This window comes from Hippopotamus amphibius, chromosome 13 (genome assembly GCF_030028045.1).
Source record: "Hippopotamus amphibius kiboko isolate mHipAmp2 chromosome 13, mHipAmp2.hap2, whole genome shotgun sequence".
In the NCBI taxonomy this organism is placed as follows: domain Eukaryota; kingdom Metazoa; phylum Chordata; class Mammalia; order Artiodactyla; family Hippopotamidae; genus Hippopotamus; species Hippopotamus amphibius.
Genome location: NC_080198.1, coordinates 6,558,890 through 6,578,686, shown reverse-complemented (window position 1 = coordinate 6,578,686; position 19,797 = coordinate 6,558,890). Strand labels below are relative to the sequence as shown.

At 51.0% G+C, this 19,797-nt stretch overlaps 1 protein-coding gene across 2 annotated transcripts; it reads left to right on the top strand.

The window, feature by feature from the left end:
• Positions 1 to 250: 250 nt before the first annotated feature.
• Positions 251 to 19,497, top strand: TATDN2 (TatD DNase domain containing 2). 2 transcript variants are annotated; one of them, XR_009048809.1, is made up of 8 exons: positions 251 to 932; positions 1,064 to 1,462; positions 6,521 to 7,012; positions 13,246 to 14,115; positions 15,307 to 15,434; positions 16,651 to 16,834; positions 17,035 to 17,130; positions 17,250 to 17,383. XR_009048809.1 is itself a non-coding variant. In XM_057706143.1 (8 exons), the coding sequence occupies exons 2-7, from the start codon at positions 1,070 to 1,072 to the stop codon at positions 17,388 to 17,390; spliced, it is 2,208 nt and encodes a 735-aa protein (XP_057562126.1). In that variant the 5' UTR covers positions 253 to 932; positions 1,064 to 1,069; the 3' UTR covers positions 17,391 to 17,425; positions 17,587 to 19,497. The 2 variants fall into 2 exon arrangements, 1 of the variants encoding a protein (XP_057562126.1); XM_057706143.1 differs by lacking the exon at positions 17,035 to 17,130 and adding an exon at positions 17,587 to 19,497 and having other exon boundaries at positions 253 to 932; positions 17,250 to 17,425.
• The last annotated feature ends 300 nt before the right edge of the window (positions 19,498 to 19,797 follow it).

Sequence of the window (19,797 nt, the reverse complement as noted above, 5' to 3'; positions counted from 1 at the left end):
CAACACCAAGAGCAGGCCCGAGCAACCGCAGCCGGGTCTCAGCTTCGCGCTCTTTGAGCTAACGTGAGTGGCTCCACCTCGTCTAGCTTCCGACCAATGGACGAGTTTCGTAAGGCGCGGGGTCCCGCCTCCAGACCGCCTGACCAGCAGGAGAGCTCCGTCTTGCCTGGAGTCCCGCCCCCTGTCGATTTGAGCAATGGGCGCTCTCCCTTCAGCTCAGGACCCGCCCCCGCCGCACGCCAGGCTGCGGGCCGCACCGCGCGTTCCGGTAGGCGGGCGCGGGGGAGGCCGGTGTGGTCAGAGCTCCGGTGCAGGCAGGGCCGGCCTCGCAGGACTGGCGCGGACGGCGAGCGGGCGGCCGGGGCAGGGAGGTGCAGACCGCGGGGCCCACGTCCGGGCTGCGGGAGCGGGGGCGGAAGGCGGGGCGGGGCGGGCCCGCGGGTGTTCTGAGAAGGCGGAGCCGGGCGCCGCCGGGTCCTGAGGGGCGGCTCGCCCCCTGCGGGCCCGGGGCAGGTCGGCGGGGCCGCGGGGGCAGGGCGGGCTGCGTGCCGGGTCCGGCCCTGCTCTGCGGCCCGCGCTCGGCGTTCCGGGCCGCGGGGCTGCAGGTCTGGCCTCCAGGTGTGGACCTAACAGCGCCCTGTAGCCTTTTGAAGCGCTGACATCTGCGAAGGGCTTTGTGCTGCAAACTCAGCCACAGCGCGCCGTCGTCCCGGAAGCGCTTTGACATCCCTGAAGTAGCGCTGTGCAAACTGAAGCGCTTGGTAATCGCGGAAGCACGTTGTGGGCTCGGAAACCGAATCAAAAGAAGCCTTTGGGAAATCCTGGGACCTTCTGGACTTCTCCGAAGCGCTCTGGAATCGCAGACGTTGGAAGCGCTTTGGCATCTCTGAAACCTTGAGAACTGTGATGGGCAGTGGAAAGAAGGGGGAAAGGTAAGTGAAGCCAGCCCCTGGCTCTGACCTACTGGTCTGCCCTCCCCCAGGAGCCCCGGGGTGGCGGGAGGCTGAGGAAGGGCAGCCAGCATGGGTGGTGGTGGACTCCCGGCCCCCTCTTTACTTTCTAGGTGCCCATGGCGTCGGAGCGGCGCAAGGTCAAGTACCACTGGAGCAGCCCTTCGGAGCGGAGTTCCCGCAAACGCAGCTGCCTCCGGGAGCCCAGTGATGTGGCCCCCTCCAGCCGGCCAGTTCGCAGCTCTGCGTGGCGTTCCGGAGGGGCCAGCAGCCCCAAGCGCCTGAAAGCCCAGAAGGAGGACGATGTGTCCTGGGGCTCATCCCGCCGCAGAAGTTCCTCCTCCTCCTCCTCCTCCCATTCCTCTGGCCCAGGTGTGGGTGGGGCCGCCTCCAAAAGAAGCCTGATTCAGAGCTCGCGGGGGTTCCTTTCGGCGGGGGGATCCCCTTTGCGCCCTGCCAGACCTTCTCTAGAAGAAATGGCTTCTCTTGAGGAGGAAGCCTGCAGCCTTAAGGTAGGTGACCCCAACGCCTTGCAAACGATGAAGCCCTTTCACTTGACCTGAGATGTTGGAGGTGGATATTTTGGTGAAAGGATACTAAAAAGAAAGAGCGTGCCTCTTACGATCTCTGGGGTCTTCCCAGGCGTCTAGGAACAAACTGGAAGACGTCAGGGGTGCCGTGAAGTTTGGTGGAAAGGTATTTTGCAGACCTGTCCGCACTTTGGAACTAATGTAAAATCCTTGCGCCTTTGGGCCCTGCTGAGGTTATGCTGGGGTGTGGGCGGAGCTTCCAGGTAGTTATAAATATTCCTCAGGTGCTTGTAACTGGCGATCAGTCAGGATGGAGGCTCCCTGTGGCAGAAGGTGGATGGCGTGCCCCAGAGACACAGATGTATGTATTTTGGTTGCAAATTTAAGGAACTGTGCCCTGTACTTGGAAGCACAGAACCAAGAAAAAGAATTTGGTTCTTGGTGTGGCTTTTCACCCAGGTTACGGTTTCTAGCACGTTGGGGTTTGTTTTGGAGGTTCAACATTTAGTTCCCCAGTGGGAACAACATGGTAAGCTTTCATAAAACTGGGGAGCAGACTGAGGGGTGCTTCATGGAGGAGGTGCATTTCATCCACTCATTTATGTTCAGTTAAAAAAAAGGATTAATTAAATTTTCTCAGCTCATGCAAGTGTGTGTGTGTATGTACGCGTATGTGTGAGAAGTTGATCGTGAGTTTGGAAAGGTTCAGCCTCTTGCAGTCAGTCCACTGTTTCCCGGTTAAGAGGGAGGGGAGGAGCCCTAGTTAATGTTGCCGGCTACTGCGTGAGTGTCATCTACCTCTTTAATCAGGTTTTGAGCAAGTATTTATGGAGGGCCTAGTTTGTGCCAGGCAGTGTTTCTCGTTGCTGGGGATTTGCTTTCTAGGTTTTGGAGGTCTGGGCCTTCACAGGTGAAGAGGAGTTCTGTATGTGTAGAAGCAGAGGAGAAGTCCTACTTGGGTGAGATGGGCTGCCCTTAGATAAAGTTATAAAAAAACGAAACCCAGCTGGAAGGAAAGTGGTTTGTCCTTAAGCCTTCTTTGCTCAGTGGTTTCTTATGTGGAACTGAGAAGTGTGGATGTGTGCAGCTTCTATCCTTGCTGGCAGGCTGTTACCCTTAGGCGAAGTGCTCCAGGTGTTTTCTGTGTGACCCTTGCAGTCAGAACCCTTGATTGGGCACACTGAGGTTTTAAACAATCTTAATGATGAGTTGAAAAGCTTTGTCTTTGAAAAAGAATACTGAATGTGACTCATGTAAATCAGGTCAATATCAGGCTAATTTGTTCTTCTCATGAATTCTTGATGCAGTGTCAGTGGTTTTGGGTACAGGGCAAAACGGTCAGTTGATTAAATGTAACTGCAAAAACAAGATCGGGAGGCGTGGAGGGATCTTGCCTGGTCTTTCAGGTGTGCTGCATCCCCCGCTCAGGCTGTCTGGTGCGGCTGGAGCTAGAGAGTTGAGAACTGGGCCTCTGTTGGGGTGAGGGGTGGTTTAATACAATCACAGATACGCTTTTCTCATTTAGGCCTAAACGGCCTTGTTTTGACACAATCAATTTAATGGTTAACCATGAAGAGGTGAGTAGTATGGTCCTGTCTCAGGGGTCTTGGGTTTTGCCGATGCCTTGCTGTCAGTCACAGACACTGGTGTGAGGATTGTGTGCCAAGCACTCTGTTGGATGGTGGAGCCGTGACATGGCTTGTGAGGAGCATCCAGTCTGGAGGGAGGGCTGGAGAAATCACCAGGCTGCCTCACCAGGTGGTTTGGTGGAGCAAAGAGTCTGGAATGGAGGCTGGGGAGCTATGTAGGGGGCAGCTTGCACTAGGGTGTTAGGAACCAGTGGACTTTGTATTTTACTCTTAAGCCATTAGGAAGCTGTATACAGAGGGGAGGCAGATTTGCAGTTTTGGAAGCTCATTCGTGTTGGATAGAACATGAGGATGTTGATAGGATCCATCCCTATTATCCTTCTCCAGCACTGCTAAGTGCTCTATCTAGGGAGTGTTTGTTAGTTTGAAAACAAGGTGTGGCACGTTACTACGTTGATGAATTTGAAAATGCCTCTCTAACCTTCCCTTCTCTGTGCACCTCTTTCCCCGCTTTTCTGCAGTCATTTGTGGACGTGTTTGTCCAGTAAGTTCAAAGTCCCGTCAGCAAGCCCTGCTGAAGGGCATGCACAGGAATGGCCTGTTCTCCCCTTGGGTCCTCCCAGTGTCCCCTCACCACTCATTTGCCTTCTACCCATCCATCCACCTGCTCTTCTGCATTTGCTCTGCAAACTTCAAGGGGTACACACTTAGCTTTGTGTCTACCCCACCCCCCTCAGCACAGAAGTCTCCGTGCCACAATATCCTGGTCACTTGGCAAGCTGCCGGGCCGACCAAGGCCGAGGGGTGGGCTGAGGCTCCAGCCAGACCCCAAAAGGAAGCCGGAGTCCCCAGGCACTCCCCTCCTTCCAGGCCTTAGCGGGGGCCAGCTCTCTGGGACTGGGGTCTTCTCCCTCCCCACCCCCTTGTCCTGGGCAGGCCCCTGTCCAGCCCCTCCTTGCCTTGTCCTCAGTTGGGGCTTGCCCCGTCCCTCCTCCAAGCCCCTGCAGCACTGGGTTGGGTGGTGGAGCCCTCTTGTTTCAGGGACCCCAGGAGGCGCCCCTGGCTCCCTGGACTGTGTGTGTAAGTCTGGGGGGGGGTGAGGGTTGGGGAGAGGGGCTGGGTAGGGGCGCAGGGGAGGAAACTCCTCACCAGGAGAGCCAAAGACAGGGTTGTGCCTTACCCCAGGAGCCACCCCTGCACCCTCCCGCCCTGCCCTCCCTGCTCTTGGGTGGCCTGCTGCTTTTCCTTTCCCTCCCACCTGCCCTGCCCTGCCCTGAGCTGCATGGACCCCCCCACCCCAGGCAGCCAGGAAGGAACATAAATGGAGAATCACTGACAAACGCAAAAAAGACTGTGGGGGGCCCCCCACCACCTCCCCTGGCTGCCCATTCACCCGCACCTCTTTCACGCAGGACAGACCCCCCGCCCTGTCCTCGTGGAGTGCCAATGCCCTCCCTGCCCTGGGCCGACCCCCCCCCTCCCCGGGCCCGTAAGTGAGATTGCACATTAACTACTGTAAGAAGAGGAGCCGCACTGGGAAATGTGAACCATGAGAATATCAGTGATACTGATGAGAATAAACTAAACGCCTTTGTAACAAAAAAAAAAAAAAAAAAAAAAAAAAAAAAAGAAGTCTCCGTGCCAGATCATGGAATATTCCGAGGGGAAGGTGTCTGTCTTAGTTCATTCTGGCTGCTGTAACAAAATGCCACAGACTGAGTAGCTTACACACCACAGAAATTTATTTCTCACAAGTCTAGAGGCTGGAAGTCTGAGATTAGGGGGCCAGCTTGGTCAGGTGAGGACCCTCTTCTGGCTCTAAGACCTCTCTTTGTGTCCTCACATGGTAGAAGGGGGCAAGGAAGCTGTTTTGGGGCCCCTTCACGAGAGCACTAATCCCATCAATAATGGCTCCACTTTCATGACCTAATCACTTGCCAAAGGACGTGCCTAATACCATCACCTTGGGGTCAGATTTCAACATGTGAACTTTATGGGGAACACATGCAGACCACAGCTGCACTGGGCGTTTTGGAATCACTAGAGTCCTGCTGGCCAGCCTCTCCTGGCTTGTGCCTTATTACCTTCAGGTAAGTGTTTGTGATGTTTTCTCAGGTTTTAGTGGTAGCTAATGACCTTCGTTTACTTCCTAGAGAAGGTTAAGTGTGTCTCATGAGCACCTTCGCCTACCTTATGTTTAGTCTTTAGTATGACATACCCAGATTTCTGCTTCAAAGTAGGGAAGGAAGAGTGGAAGGGAAAATTTGAGCTTCATGATGTGGTGGAGCTTGTCAAATATGAGTCTCAATATTTGACCTCTAGATGCTCACGGTCTTGTGAGATAGGCAGTGTTATCTTTTTTTTTTGAGAAGTTTATGCTAAAGCATTGAGATTTTATGCGTTTTTGTTTTTTCATTAGAGTTGATGGCAGTGTAATCGTTACATATTAGTTAACAAATACCTAGAGCACCTGCTGTGTGTAGGCCTTGGGAAAATGAGGCTCAGAAGTGTTCAATGACTTGAGCAAGGCCACACAGCTTGCACGGGGCAGAGCTGTGGTCTAATCCCAGATCAGTCTGACTTCAAAGCCAGTGTTCTTTCCACTGCTGCCCTCTGTGCACACCTGCTGGTACCGACCCAGTGTTAGATGTGAGGGGTGGGGAGATGAAGAGGGCAGGATCCTTCCCTGGGGGAGCCCTCTGCAGGGTCACGCAGCCCAGACACGAGAAGGCATTGTGTGTCTTGGCTCTTGAGTGCTGAAGCTTTCACAGGTGATCCTGTCTCCTGCATCTTCACTCAGCGTGTGTCTCGTGCTTGGGTGGACGGCTGTGCTGGGGCTGGAGGCGCAGAGAATAAGGCAGGTTGTAACAGGAATGCTTGCAGTGCGAGGGGTCAGACTAACCATGAGTGACTAACCATGGGGAAAGTCCTCACAGAAGAGGTGCCATTTGCGTTCTGTTGATGGACAAGGCGTAGGAAAGGACATTTCAGGCAACAGGAACAATGTGTGTCGAAAAAGGGTCAGGAAGTGCTGGGCTGATGCGTGGGGCGCTGCTTGTTCCTGGGGCCCTCCTTTGCCCCTTCTCCAGCGTTTTCCTCATTCCTGGGACACGTGGGTGTGTGGAGAAAGGCGGGAGATGATCCTGGAAGGAAGGTTGGGGGCCAGCCTGGGGAGGAGGGCTTCCGGGGTCACGTTCAGGAGTCTGGGATACGTACCGCAGGCAGATGCAGAGCTGTGGAAGGGTTTTAAGCAGAGGTGTGATGTTGCCGGATTGTAGAACTCCTTGTGGCACCTGTAAAGAAAGGACAGGCGGGAGCAGGCTGGGAGCCACTGAAATTGTAAACAGTGGCTGACGGTGCGGAGGGCTGGCATGACACCTCCACTGATGTCTCATTTGCCAAGTGCTTCGTATATGAAATCACCTTTCATAATCTCTCATTTTTCTTCCAGGTTGATTCCAAAGATAGTCCTCGTAACTCCACGGATTCTGAATTTGCAGCCGAAGCTGAGAATCGAAAGGACACAACTGAGGAACCAAACAAAGTCCAGAAAAGGCAGAAGGATAGACTTCGAGACCAAGGCTCTACCATGATCTACCTAAAGGCCATCCAGGGCATCCTGGGAAAGTCGATGCCAAGAAGGAAGGGAGAGGCTGCCATGAGGGCGAAACCCAACACGGCGGAGCGCACCAGCCGCGGAGAGGGTCCAGCCAGGAGTGTCACCGTGTCTGCTCCTCAGAAAGAGAAAAAGTCGGCCCCAGAGCTCAGAGCGGAGGGGAAGGCTGTGCCGGAGAAGAGCGGCTTCTGCGACAGGAGAGTGGTGATAGATCCTCAGGAGGAGCCCAGCGAGGAGCCCCTGGGTGGCCGACGGACGGTCCTTGACAAGCACTCTCCACCTCTGGAGTTTTTGGATGACTCTGACTCGCCTTTAAACGGCCAAAAGGTGCGTCAGGCTCATGCCAAGCATGAGGTGTTGAGTTCTGTTAAATGTATTTGTCTTTTTAGTTTGATCCTGGGTGTCACTCATTCACCACAGTGCTTGACTGACCCAGCGCTCCAGGAAGCAAACTGGTGGTTCTATTCTAATATACCTTTCCGAGTTGTTAAGAAACGTCAGTTTAGTGCTATCTTTGCTTTAGGATGTATATGTTTTAGGATGTATATGTTTGTTAAGATTTGCCTGTGTAACAAAGGCCAAAATAACAGTAATTTAAAGAAAATAACAAGTTTTTCTTAAGGAGGATGGTTGCATGGTGTGGGGGCCTCAGGTGCCTTCTGCTTGACTCTGCTTCCCTTCAGCAGTTTCCATCCTGTGCTCTAAGCTACTGTGACGGGGCTCAGCACGTTTCCTTGACATTCCAGCCAGGAGGAAGGGAAGAAGAGCAACGTGCTTTCCTTCCCTTTCAATAGTTTGGCTCAGAAGTGGTTCCCCTTGTATCTGCTCATGGCTGTTGACAAGAATCTAGAAACCTGGCCAACACCTACAAGACAGTCTGAAAAATTCCAGACTAAGTTCCATCTGGGAAGCCTTACACTCAGTTAAACTTCTATTGCTGTAGGGGAAGGGGAGAGGGATACTGCAGGATAATGGAGGGAAACTAGCTGTTTTACACATTGCTCATAATTTGGAGGATAAAAGATTGCTCTGTTGGACCCATCTCTGTCCATCCCTCACTACTGCTGCTCGGAGGTAGCCCCTTTCATCTCTTTTAGCTCTTTCTTCTAGTACTTACCTCCGTATTTCTAAGTAATTTTGCATTGTTTATTTTCTGAAAAATTAGTCATCTGTGGACTCCCTACTCAGGAGATGGGAATTTAGTTCTCTATACTTTGACAGCACCCATGCCTGTAAACGTATCCTTTCTCTCCCTTCCTGTAGCTCCCTGTATCGTAATACAATTTTTAGCCAAAATTTTTAAGATTATCATCATATTCATAGCTGAGTTACTTTTTCTTTCTTTCTTGTAAAAGTTGGTTTTCCTTGGAGTTCATCTTACTTTGTTTTTTCCTTTAGTTTTCTCTGTTCCTATGACTATGACTGTTTCAACTCCAAACTGCTGGTACCATAAAATTCTTCAAAATATTGTCAAAATAATCTGTTCCCTGCCTTTTTTTTTCTTTTTTGTGGTATATTCCTTTTAGTTGTTTCCTTAGGATTCCTTTTTTCCTTTGCCTCTTTTTATCTGTGCTTCCTTTATGAATAATTAAGGAGAGTGTATATAATGATAATATATATTATTAAAATTTTTGACATACTTAATATCTAAGAACACTGGCTTAGTTTTTTGAGTATTCCTTTTTTAGAACATACTGTTCTTGTTTTGAGATGACAATACTTTCTCTTGTTTCTCTGAGAACATGACTTAAAGATTTGTTTTGAAGTTTTCTTTCTGCACTACTTTTTCAAAGTTTCTTTTTGATTTTTTTCCCCTAAATATTTTGGTTTGTGTTTTATGGTAGGGCTTTCCTCAAATATTTTAGGTTTCTGTTCATATTTTAAAGATGAAGCGTTAAAAAGCCGATTGGAAGTTCTCAGTGCCTAGATGGGCTTATCAACTGCTGCCTTTAACACAGGGTGATAACTTGTGGACTCCCATTTGGATCTGTAACTTTATCCTCAGTGGCTGCTGGGGACAAGTCCTCCAGCGCTCTGCCCAGGAGCACACCTGTGGCTGCTCGTGTTTTAGGAGTCAGGTTAAGAAAGGTGCCTGGGTTCTCATTGTCCAGTGTGTGATGGTCCCTCACCCTCAGCCACGTGTCTTTTGTCCCTGGTTACTCCACAGTCTCCTTGGTTTAACTTTGCCAAGTGTGAACCTTTCTTTTTCTGGGTGAGTAAGGGGCAGACCCATCTGTACAGGACAGAAGCAGGGACCTGGGGATCCAACTTCACAAATTCTCTAATTTTCATCTACAGCCTCATCTTCATTTTGAGAGGTCTGGTACCTCCAATTCCTGAGTCTTCTGGGGTCCTGTAGTGTGATTCAGCATGTTTCTGGGTTTTTCTCACTGCAGGCTTAGGTTTTGGCCATCTATGATCTGCTTATCCAGTAACTGTTCATCTGTGTGCTTTCTAGCATCTAACTTTAATTTGCTTTTGCTGTGTATTCTGTAGGCTTTCTCTTTGTGGGTTTATGCTTTTTCAAGTCCATTTCCTCTAATTTTAAGAATTTGGGGGCAGGAAGGACACAACTGGCATGTGATGTGTTTAATTGGAAATCCCAAGAACAGTAGGTTTTGTAAACTCCTTTTCCCACCAAATACATAATGTCTGTGTCTCCTGTCTAATGTAGATCATTGTTTGGCTGCCTAAAATTCCATGGTGTGGATGAACTTTCCAGACTTAGACACCCAAATTCCTGTGTGTCAGACTGGACCTTTAGAGCGTCTGTTGGGTATATATTTGGGGCAGCATAATATGGTAGGTCAGCAGGTGCATGTTGGGGTCAGACAGTTTGGATTCACATCCTGGCTCTGTCCCCTGAACTGCAGTCTTGAGAAGTTATTTAACCTCTTTGAGCCCCAGGTTCTTCCTCTGTATAAAAAGGCATGGTTCTTTAAATGTTATCCCAGGCTAATACAGGGGTCAGCAGACTGTCTGTAAAGGGCCAGATAGTAAGTATTTTAGGCTTTTTGAGCTTTTAAGTCCTCTGTTGCATCTGTTCAGCTCTGTTGTAATAGCATGAAAGTAGCCATAGACAATTTAAGTGAATGGGCCTGACTACGTTTCAATGAAACTTTATTTACACCAACAGGTAGTGCATTGGATTTGGCTTGTGGGCCAGTGTGCTGAACCCTGAATTAATACATGAAAATACTTTGCTCGGCGCCTTGTGTGTAGTAGACTCTCCATAAATGTAGCTTTGAGTTTTACCGTACGGGCTTGAAGCTTAGGCCATCTTGAGTAGAAGTAACCTCCAGTTTTCCCAAAAAGGAAATCCAAAAACCTGTTCCTGGCCAACTTGACTATATAAAGCCTTTCAAGGTCTTAGATGATGGCATCATGTCTGCTTATGTATGTATTTCTAGGTACATGTGCATTTTTGAAGTCACGTTTTGCCCACTCTGCCATTTTTTCCCCACACTCACATTTCATTAAATAATTAAACCTTTCCACATGTTTTTCTGACATGGTCTTTGTTGTCACTGGAGTTACTTTTTGAGTCATATAATGTGACTTCCCGAACTTCCTGATGATAAACAGCTGAGAGAGAATCTGACTCAGGAGGTCTGAGATGGGGCTGGGGAATTGATGTGTTTTAACAAAGACCCTTGGATGGTAGAGAAGTTTGTGACGCAGCCAGAGGACATCTCTACCCTTCCATCTGAGTTGGAATTTTTTTTTTTTATAGTAACTTTATTTTTTCATTTTAAAAATTTATTTATTGGCTGTGTTGGGCCTTCATTGCTGTGCTCGGGCTTTCTCTAGTTGTGGTGAGTGGGGGCTACTCTTTGTTGTGGTGCACAGGCTTCTCAGTGTGGTGGCTTCTCTTGTTGTGGAGAATGGGCTCTAGGTGCGCTGGCTTCAGTAGTTGTGGCACGAGGGCTCAGTAGTTGTGGCTCACGGGCTCTAGAGCACAGGCTCAGTAGTTGTGGCACATGGGCCTAGCTGCTCCGCGGCATGTGGGATCTTCCTGAACCAGGGCTCAAACCCATGTCCCCTGCATTGGCAGGTGGATTCTTAACCTCTGTGCCACCCAGGAAAGTCTCTACAGTAACCTGGGCATGCAGCTGGGGCTAGAGCCGTCCACCTCCCAGGCGGCAAACAGGTTCGTGGGCACCGGCGTGTTGAGTGCAGTGGGCACACTGGCCAGGCCCAGGCGGCCCCACTCTGCCATGGTGCCGGCCCCGCCGCTGTCTCGGCAGCCTGAGCTGTGGGCAGGTGGGCAGGTGGGCAGGTCAGGCACATGGAGGGCGGTGGCGCGGTCATATGGCTGCCCAGCGGCAGGGACGGCTGGGGGTCGGGCGGACAGGCCCACGGGCGGCAGCCAGGCTGTGGCCGTGAGTTGGAATTTTAACTGTTATTATTTATATTTAAACTTTTATTATGGGATATTTAAAACATTTATGAAAATTACCCACACACCCATCACTCATCGTCAATAAGTATTAACTCACTGCCAGTCTTGCCTTGTTTTATATCTGTACCCTTTTTCTCTCCACAAATTATTTTGAAGCAAATCCCATCTACCATATCATTTCACCCATAAATATTTCAGTGTGTATCACTAAAATTAGATACAGGATCTTTAGGGAAAAAACAAGCATAACTACAGTTCTAATCTCTCCCTCTGTCCCCCAGTGCTTTCTTTCTGTTTTTTTGTTTTTGGGCCCGCCATGGGGCATGCAGGATTTTGGTTCCCTGACCAGGGATTGAACCCGTTCCCCTTACAGTGGAAGCTTGGAGTCTTAACCACTGCACCACCAAGGAAGTCCATCGCCCCAGTCTTAATAGCATCAACTAGCCAGTCGGTGGTTAAATTTCCCTGTTTCATGATTGTTTCAGTTTGAAACAGGATGTAAGAGTCATAAGTGTCAGTTTCTGAATGTGTTAAGTCTCTTAGTTTTTGTAGCTTCCTCCTCTGCTCTGCAGCCCCATGTTGTTATTTGTTGTTTAAAAAAAAAAAAAAAAGGTGTCATTTGACTTGTAGAATTTCCAGCAGCTGAGCTTTCACTGATGCAATATAGCACTTTTTGAATCTGTATTATTCTGTCTGTGGAAATTCTGTCTCACATTGCAAATAGCTGTTCCCAATGCATTCAGACAGTTCGTGTTGTTCAGTTTTTGGAGGTATGTTTTTGGAAATCCCACAGTGTAATCAAGTCTATTTTTTTATGTTACTTTTTTAGGAAATATATTTACAACGTTTAAAAATAAAATGTATTTAGTGAAAAGTAGCTTTCCAGCTGGCCTTGTGTTTCCCTATTCCTTCACCTGGATACCGCTCTATATGTATCTTAAGTATTTTTCCCGTGCAATTTTGTGCATAATCAGTTACCATATTTTTTTTTTGTTACCTTTAAAAAAACTAAAAGTGATCTTTAAAAACTTTGTTAAAAAATGATGTCTAGCAAAGAACTGTGAGGTCCTATGGCCAGGAATAATTTATTAAATCTGTTAACCTCTTTTTGCTTCCCATCTCCCCTCCTTTTTAAAAGAATGAGCTTAGGGAACCTCTTTAAATGTCTCAAGTTAGCTTGATTGAGATTTGTTTGGGGTCATTTGTCTTCAAGTAAAAGAGTACATCTTGTAATACAAGAGACTTTGTAAGGACTTGAATATAAAATGACTCCTCAGAAAAGGAAGCGTCATTTGGGGGAGAAACCCTTACCTTCCATTTGGACATTTTTTGTAATTTTAATCAGATTAACGTTTGTTGTTGAAAAAAATGGTGAAATATTTTGAAGAGCTAGAATGCAAAGATATTCATTGTGTTAGTGTGTGTGATAGACATTTTATTTGTTCACACGTGCTTGCATGTGAACATGTTGGGCAGTTGGTTCTGGCACCTACGTGTGACCTCTCTAGCATGTGGTCGTGTGTGCTCAGACACCATGTGGTGGCTGGCCTCCCCCAGAGGAGCAAGCGGAGAGAAGCCAGGGAAACAGCGAGGCCGCTCTGACCTAGCCCTGGAAGCTGCAGTGTCCCTCTAGTTCCATCAGTTACAATACAAGTTGGCCCAGGTTCAAGGGGAAGGGGTCACAAACCCCAGCTTTCCCTGGAGAGTGACGTCAGAGAACCTGCAGACACATCTTGAAATTGCTACAGCTGTGTGGTGGTGCGTTTTGAATGTGTGGGAGACCTGTTGTCAGGGATAAGGGGCTGGGTGCTGCTCTTCTCTAAAAACCCAAATACGCCATGTGTTCTAGGAGCAGTTTTTCCTGGGAGAGCTCCTTCAGAAAGGGAATGCAGGCATAGCTTCCCTTTCAGAGATGGCAAATGAGACCATGGTCACAAGTGTATTCCCTGAAGCTGATAGGACTGTTCCTAGTTGTAAGTGGGCTCGCTTTCTGGGAATGATGCGGAAACCAGGTGACCAAGTGAGCTAAGGAGCCAATGCAAAGCCATCACCATGGCCAGAAAAGCAGCCACGGCTTCTGTTCTGCAGGTGACTGAGCACGGGAGGCTGTCTTTACACAGGAAGGAGGCTACCCTTCTGTTACTTTTCTTTTCTACAGCCTAGAGACCGGGAGGTGGTGATGGAGCGCACCTCTTCAGGAAGTGACTGGTCCGATGTGGACGAGATTTCCACAGTCAGATTCTCACAGGAGGAGCCAGTCTCCCTGAAACCTTCAGCAGTTCCAGAGCCTTCTGCCTTCCCCACGGACTATGTCATGTACCCAGCTCACTTGTATAGTAGTCCCTGGTGTGACTACGCCAGCTACTGGACCAGCGGTCCCAAGACCTCCGGCTACCCGTCTGTGGGCCGTGGTGGCAGCGACACGGCGCAGGCGGGGAGGAGTGGCCGGGACACTTCTCCCCACTCGACGGTGAGCCCCCAGTGCACCTCCAGAGAGCCCGAGGCTGCCCAAGAAGTCAGATCCAGGAAGAGTCATTCATCTCGTTTCTCCAGAAGCTCAGAAGAAGAAAAGGTGAAGGAAAAAAGAACATTCCAGGAGGATGTGCTGCCACGACCGTGTGGAGGACCTGCATCTAGCTCCCTGCCCAGGAGCCGTCGGGAGCTCAAGCTGGACGGTTTCATTGACACCCACTGTCACTTGGACATGCTCTATTCCAAGCTGTCCTTCAAAGGGACCTTCACAAAGTTCAGGAAAATTTACAGCAGCTCCTTCCCTAAAGAGTTTCAGGGCTGCATCTCTGACTTTTGTGATCCTCGCACACTGACAGATGGCCTCTGGGAGGACCTGTTGAAAGAGGATCTGGTGTGGGGGGCCTTTGGCTGTCACCCCCATTTTGCACGTTACTACAATGAGAGTCAAGAAAGAAATCTTCTGCAGGCCTTAAGGCACCCCAAGGCTGTGGCATTCGGGGAAATGGGCTTGGATTACTCTCACAAGTGTACCACGCCTGTCCCGGAGCAGCACAAGGTAGTGTCATCCTTAGTCTGCTGGTAGTTTTAGTTTCTCTTTTCGCTGTTGAAACATAAGGGGAGTATATCTGTAGCTGTTCACCTAGAAGGAGATCTGATTTTGGTTAAGAAAGCAAGTTGCAGGACATGTGTATAGTATTTTTTGTTTGTTTGTTTTCACCAAAGGAGTTTATTTTTATTTATTATTTATTGGCTGCGTTGGGTCTTCCCTGCTGCACACAGGCTCTTAGGTGCGGTGAGCAGGGGCCGCTCTTCATTGTGGTGCGCGGGCTCCTTATTGTCGTGGCTTCTCTTGTTGCGGAGCACGGGCTCTAGGTGCGTGGGCTTCAGTAGCTGTGGCACATGGGCTTCAGTAGCTGTGGCACATGGGCTTCAGTAGCTGTGGCACATGGGCTTCAGTAGCTGTGGCACATGGGCTCCAGTAGCTGTGGCACATGGGCTTCAGTAGCTGTGGCACACGGGCTCAACGTTGTGGCCCACGGGCTTAGCTGCTCTCCCACATGTGGGGTCTTCCTGGAGCAGAGATCGAACCCGTGTCCCCTGCATGGGCAGGTGGATTCTTAACCACTGCGCCACCAAGGAAGCCCCAGTATTTATTTTTACACAGATTTTTGAGTACCTTCTGAGAGCCAGGCATTGGGCAGTCGTATGTATATGTGTGTGGGTGTATATATACATACATACACATATATAGCAACTTTTTGCATAGGAAAAGGTGTGCAAGGTGAAGGAGCACCTTTTGGGAGTGGGCGTAGAGGCAGGGGCCGTGAAGGGAGGACACCTGTCTTGCAGGGATGCTCCTGAGCCCCGCCCCGCCCCTGTAGCCCCACATAAGCAGTGCATAGCAGTTGCTGTGTGCGCAGCCTGCGTTCGGATTTGAATTGTGGTGCTGCAAGCGTACCAGCTGCAAGTTACTTGATCTCATTTGGAGCCTCAGTTTCTTTGCATGATGGGCTAATGGCCGTACCTCTCTTAGGGTGCTTGCGAGGATGACAGGCTATAATACACCTAAATAGTAACACTGCCTAGTAAGCACTCAGTAGGTGTTCGCTATTATTATGCATTATAGAGTCTACAAATAAAGACTTGAAGACAGTGGGGGTTGCCCATTGGCCCGGCTGTTCTGGGAGGGACACAGACCTCCAGAGTGGCCCTAACCCACAGGTGATGTCACTCTGTCTTCTCCCAGGTGTTTGAGAGGCAGCTGCAGCTGGCCGTGTCTCTAAGGAAGCCCTTGGTGATTCACTGCCGAGAAGCTGATGAAGATCTGCTGAAAATCATGAAAAAATTTGTGCCTCCAGACTACAAGATTCACAGGTGAGAGCCTGGAGCTTCAGCGGGCACATGAAGTGACACGTCCCGTCCCTCTGTCTAGGATGTTGCTGGGAAAAACAGACTCACTGAGGAGAGGATTGATACTGTTAGGTCTTTACATCGACGCTTTTCTAAAGATTAACTATCAGGTTGACCCCTACATATGAGATTCCTATTACTTGACCATTTTTACCTAAAAAACGAGCTGCATATGGTTTGAGCTAACACACCCTATATCACTGTGACCCCCGTCCCGTGAAGCAGGCTGTAAGGGAGGCTCGGTTCCCAGAAATGAGAGCTGTTGATCTTGGGGGAGGCTGCTTTGGGTCCAGTGATGGAGCACGCAGGGAACATTCCAGGGCACCGGAAAAGAAATTTTCTCTCCTACTTTGAATTTGAAAGCTCATCCTGCCCCCGCCCTCCCCAGCCCCCTCATTAAAGTCCAGGATGTATTTTCTCTAAGTGGTATCTAGGGCTTCTTTAGTTTGGTAAGCTCACTGGCCTCCCATCACGTGCCTGTCCTGGGCATGGGCTTGATTTGGGGTGGGGACGCCTGGAGGAGCAGTGGGAGACAGTCAGCTGGTGACTCCGCAGAGGGTGTGGGGCTGAGGTGGGCACAGGGTGCCCTGGGAGCCAGAGGAGGGGCCCTTAGCTGCGTCTGGATGCAAAGGGATCAGGAGGTGAGGCCTGGCTGGTGCCTTCAAGGTGCGTGAGATGGGTTAACTGCAAAAAGAGGGAGTCTAGATCCCAAGCCAGGGGTGCCAGGTGGCTGAAGAGGGAGGGGCTGTCCGGCCTCTAGACCACTGCCTTCCGGGCACCCAGGCAGACAGAGTGGTGCCTGAGTGGAGCCACCGCTAGAGAGGAGATGAGGCATCTGGGCTAATGTGTATTGTACTCAGAACACGAACAGATACCAGATTAAGAGAAGAAAAGTCACCCGTAGGCCACTCCCCAGTATTTTTATATTTTGTTTGCTTCCGATTCATTTGATTACATGGATGTAATTTTTACCTACTGTAGTTGTGATCCAGTTGGGCTACAGTTTTTCATTCTGCTCCTGACTGTGTTGACCGTGAGTCCTTCCCTTGGATGCAGTCTTTCAATTTCTGGAATTTATCTGCAGAAAATAACTTAAAATAGGTGGAATGTCCAGAGGGAGTTGGGGCTTCTGTAGAGGGCATGATGGGAGAGGCCTGATCTGCAGTTCTCCTTCTTGCAGGCATTGCTTCACGGGCAGCTATCCGGTCATCGAGCCCCTGTTGAAGTACTTTCCCAACATGTCCGTGGGCTTCACGGCGGTCCTGACCTACTCCTCCGCCTGGGAGGCCCGGGAAGCTCTGAAACAGATCCCGCTGGAGAGGATCATTGTGGAAACTGATGCTCCGTATTTCCTGCCTCGACAGGTAAGGGTGTCTTCAAGCTGAGTTGAGGCACTGAGGAGAGAGGGTGGGAGGTGGGCGGTCCCCCTTTCAAGGCTGACAGGACCAGAGCCACAGTACCTTTCCAGGTCCCACCCTTGGCTGTGTAGATGTCTCCTCTCTGTTGCTTTGCAGAACCAAAGTCTAGGGGGCTGAGAAGCTGAAGGGTAACCACTCTCTTCCAGGCAGTGCAGAGCCCTACCTTGTAGAGGGTAGTCCAAGGAAGCGTGGGACCCTGCTCACCCAGAGCCCCCTGACTGGGACTCTCCCTGCACCTGCAGGTAAAGGGGTCTCTACGCAGCTCCGAAGAGGCCCTACTGGGAAGGGCCGGGGAGGGAGTTGTGCGTGACGGCTGTGCACAGAAGGCACAGCGATGTCCTGAATGCTTGGTGTCTTGCAGGTTCCCAAGAGCCTTTGCCAGTATGCCCACCCAGGCCTGGCCTTGCACACAGTTCGAGAGATTGCCAGGGTCAAAGACGTGCCGCTCGCCTGCACCTTGGCCAGCCTGCGTGAGAACACCTGCCGCCTCTACAGTCTTTAAGCAGAGACGGTGCCGTCAGGAGTCTCCCAGAAAAGGTATAACAATCACGTTGCATAGTTTTTAAAAATCAGGACAAAAATAACCTTGGCTATATTTTTTCAATGTAGAGCATGTAAACATAGGGTGAGCATTGAGACTGGTCTGTCTTGAGTGAACTCGGGTGTAACCTTCGTCCTTTTCTCTTCCTCGCCTGCAGGACAACCAGCGGCCTGGCAGGAGAAAGGCCGTGTGAGCTCTGCCTGTGTGTCCCCCGCTTGAGGAGCTCGCCGGGACAGGATGTTTCCTGAGACCTCTTGGGAGGCCTCCGCTTCAGGCTGGTGGGGGGGGGGGGGCGTGCGTGGGCAGGGAGGGCTTCGGGCTGGGCTCCGGGCCGCGGGGCTCCAGGGCCGCCCAGGAAGACGAGGAGGAGGAGGAGGACGTGCGGGCGCGGCGAGCTTGGCCCCCAGCGCCTGCCTCTGCAGCTTGTGGTGTGAGCAGCCTGTGGATCGCGTCACACTCCTCAGCTGGGTGCCTGTGGGCGTGTCACTTGGTTCCTGGTTCTCCACTCCACACACGGACTCCTGGGTGGGCACTCTCTTCTGGGGGACGTTTGCCAGAGACGCACGGGAGAGGCTGAGGCTGCGGCCGGTGAAGGCAGCCCTCCCTTCCCCGGGTAACTCCTCAGTCTGCCTCTCGCTGTGCCAGGGCAGCTCCGGGTCGGCACTGGCGGAAGGACCTCGGCTGCTGGTCTCACTGGTTCCACTGCCACCGATACGGAGGGGCCACAGGGGCACTCGTGGGCCAGGGCAAATCCTGGGTGAGGGCCATCTGGACAGATTGGGGGCCTTGAGGAGGAGGAAGCCTGCTTGAGGAGGAGGACCCCGAGGAAGGTGTTCTCATGTACAGATGCCCCCAGAGCTGCAGCTCAGTTGTGTTAAACTGATAAAGGTCCAGTCTGCAGCAGAAGCTGTCTGCTGATCTGCTGTCAGGGGCTCCCAGCCATGCTGTGCTCCTCTTTGCCCCCTTTTCCCGGAGCACTGGACCAAAAATACTCCTGTTACAGCTCACGTAACAGCCCCTTGTGTGCCCCACCCAGGTCGAGAGGTAAACCAATTCAGTTCTCCAAAGCTCTGCTGGCACCGCCAGCCTTGTTCTACGGCCCGTGCAGAACAAGAGGCCTGGTGTCCCTGAATCTCCCATTCCTCCTCCCGGGGCTCTCCCTCGCCTTGGCCTCTGCTGTGTCCTTTCTCTGTGGTGGAAGTGAGAGCCCCGCCTTGGACTGTGAGCAGCCAGGTCATCTCATGTCCTGAGCTGTGCTCTGCTCCCTGCTGGTGCCTTGTGAAGGTGTGCAGGCCCTGGAAGGTGATAACGGCCAAGGGCTCCGTGTGAGGACGCTCTGCACGTGGGACAACAGGATCCTTTATCTGAATCTTCCTCAGGGCAGCAGGCCACCCTGAGTCCCTTGTCTGTTTCTTGGAGGGCAGTAGCTGACATCGTAAGATCCATCACTCACGCTGGATGCCTGTAGGTGTTTGTGGAAGGAGCTTCTGAACCTCCTAAGCTGCAAGGGAATGGGCTTCGCATTTCACGTGTGGTGTTTCCCTCCTGCCCCGGGGCCCGAGTTGCTGGCCCGGGAAGTAGGCCTGGTTCACTGTCGACCTCCCACGGATCGGCTGTGCGTCATCTGTGCCTCAGATTAGGGAATCCGGGACCTTGTTTGCCCGCTTGGAAGATCTGGGGGACTAAGTACTTCAGAGTGCTTTACTGTCACCCTCATCCATCTCCCTCACGACAAGTCCTGTACGTCACGACTGCCTCCGAGGGAAACCAGCCGGGCCTGCGTTCAAGACGTGAGTGCTAACTCAGCGGACGTCTCTCAGCCATTGCAGTCTCCCTGCCAAAGCACAGCACCAGGTGCTACCTACTTTTATCTCCAGGAGTCAGGACTGTCATTTCTGCGACACAGGGAAACGTTACCCTTGTGGGGGGTGAAGGCTGGATGGCACTGTTGTGCTGTCGTGTGTGGGTGGCCGGCGGGATTGTTGTTGCTGTGTTGCTGGATGCGTCTGTGTCGCCGCCCAACGCCCCCTTGACCCTCTCTTTCTGAAAATAAAGTGATGGGTCTTGAGCCAACTCCCGTGGTCTGCACGTTTGTTCATTTTTCTCAGAGTGTTAACAGTGGTTTAGCTGTTGACTAGCTTTGTAACCCAAGAATCCAGAGGTCTGGAGACACTCATGAATATACCTGTGCCTCGGCAGAATTCAGCTGGAAAGAAGCATCCCTGGTACGTTCTTAAAAGTTCTGCTGCCTTTGAGCATTAAATCTCATTTCAGTGCCTGAAAACACCCAGATATACTGCTGCTTCTTAGCTGTGAAAAATACGTAAACACCTTTGTTCTGGAGCGACGCAGTAGGAGGAAGAAAAAT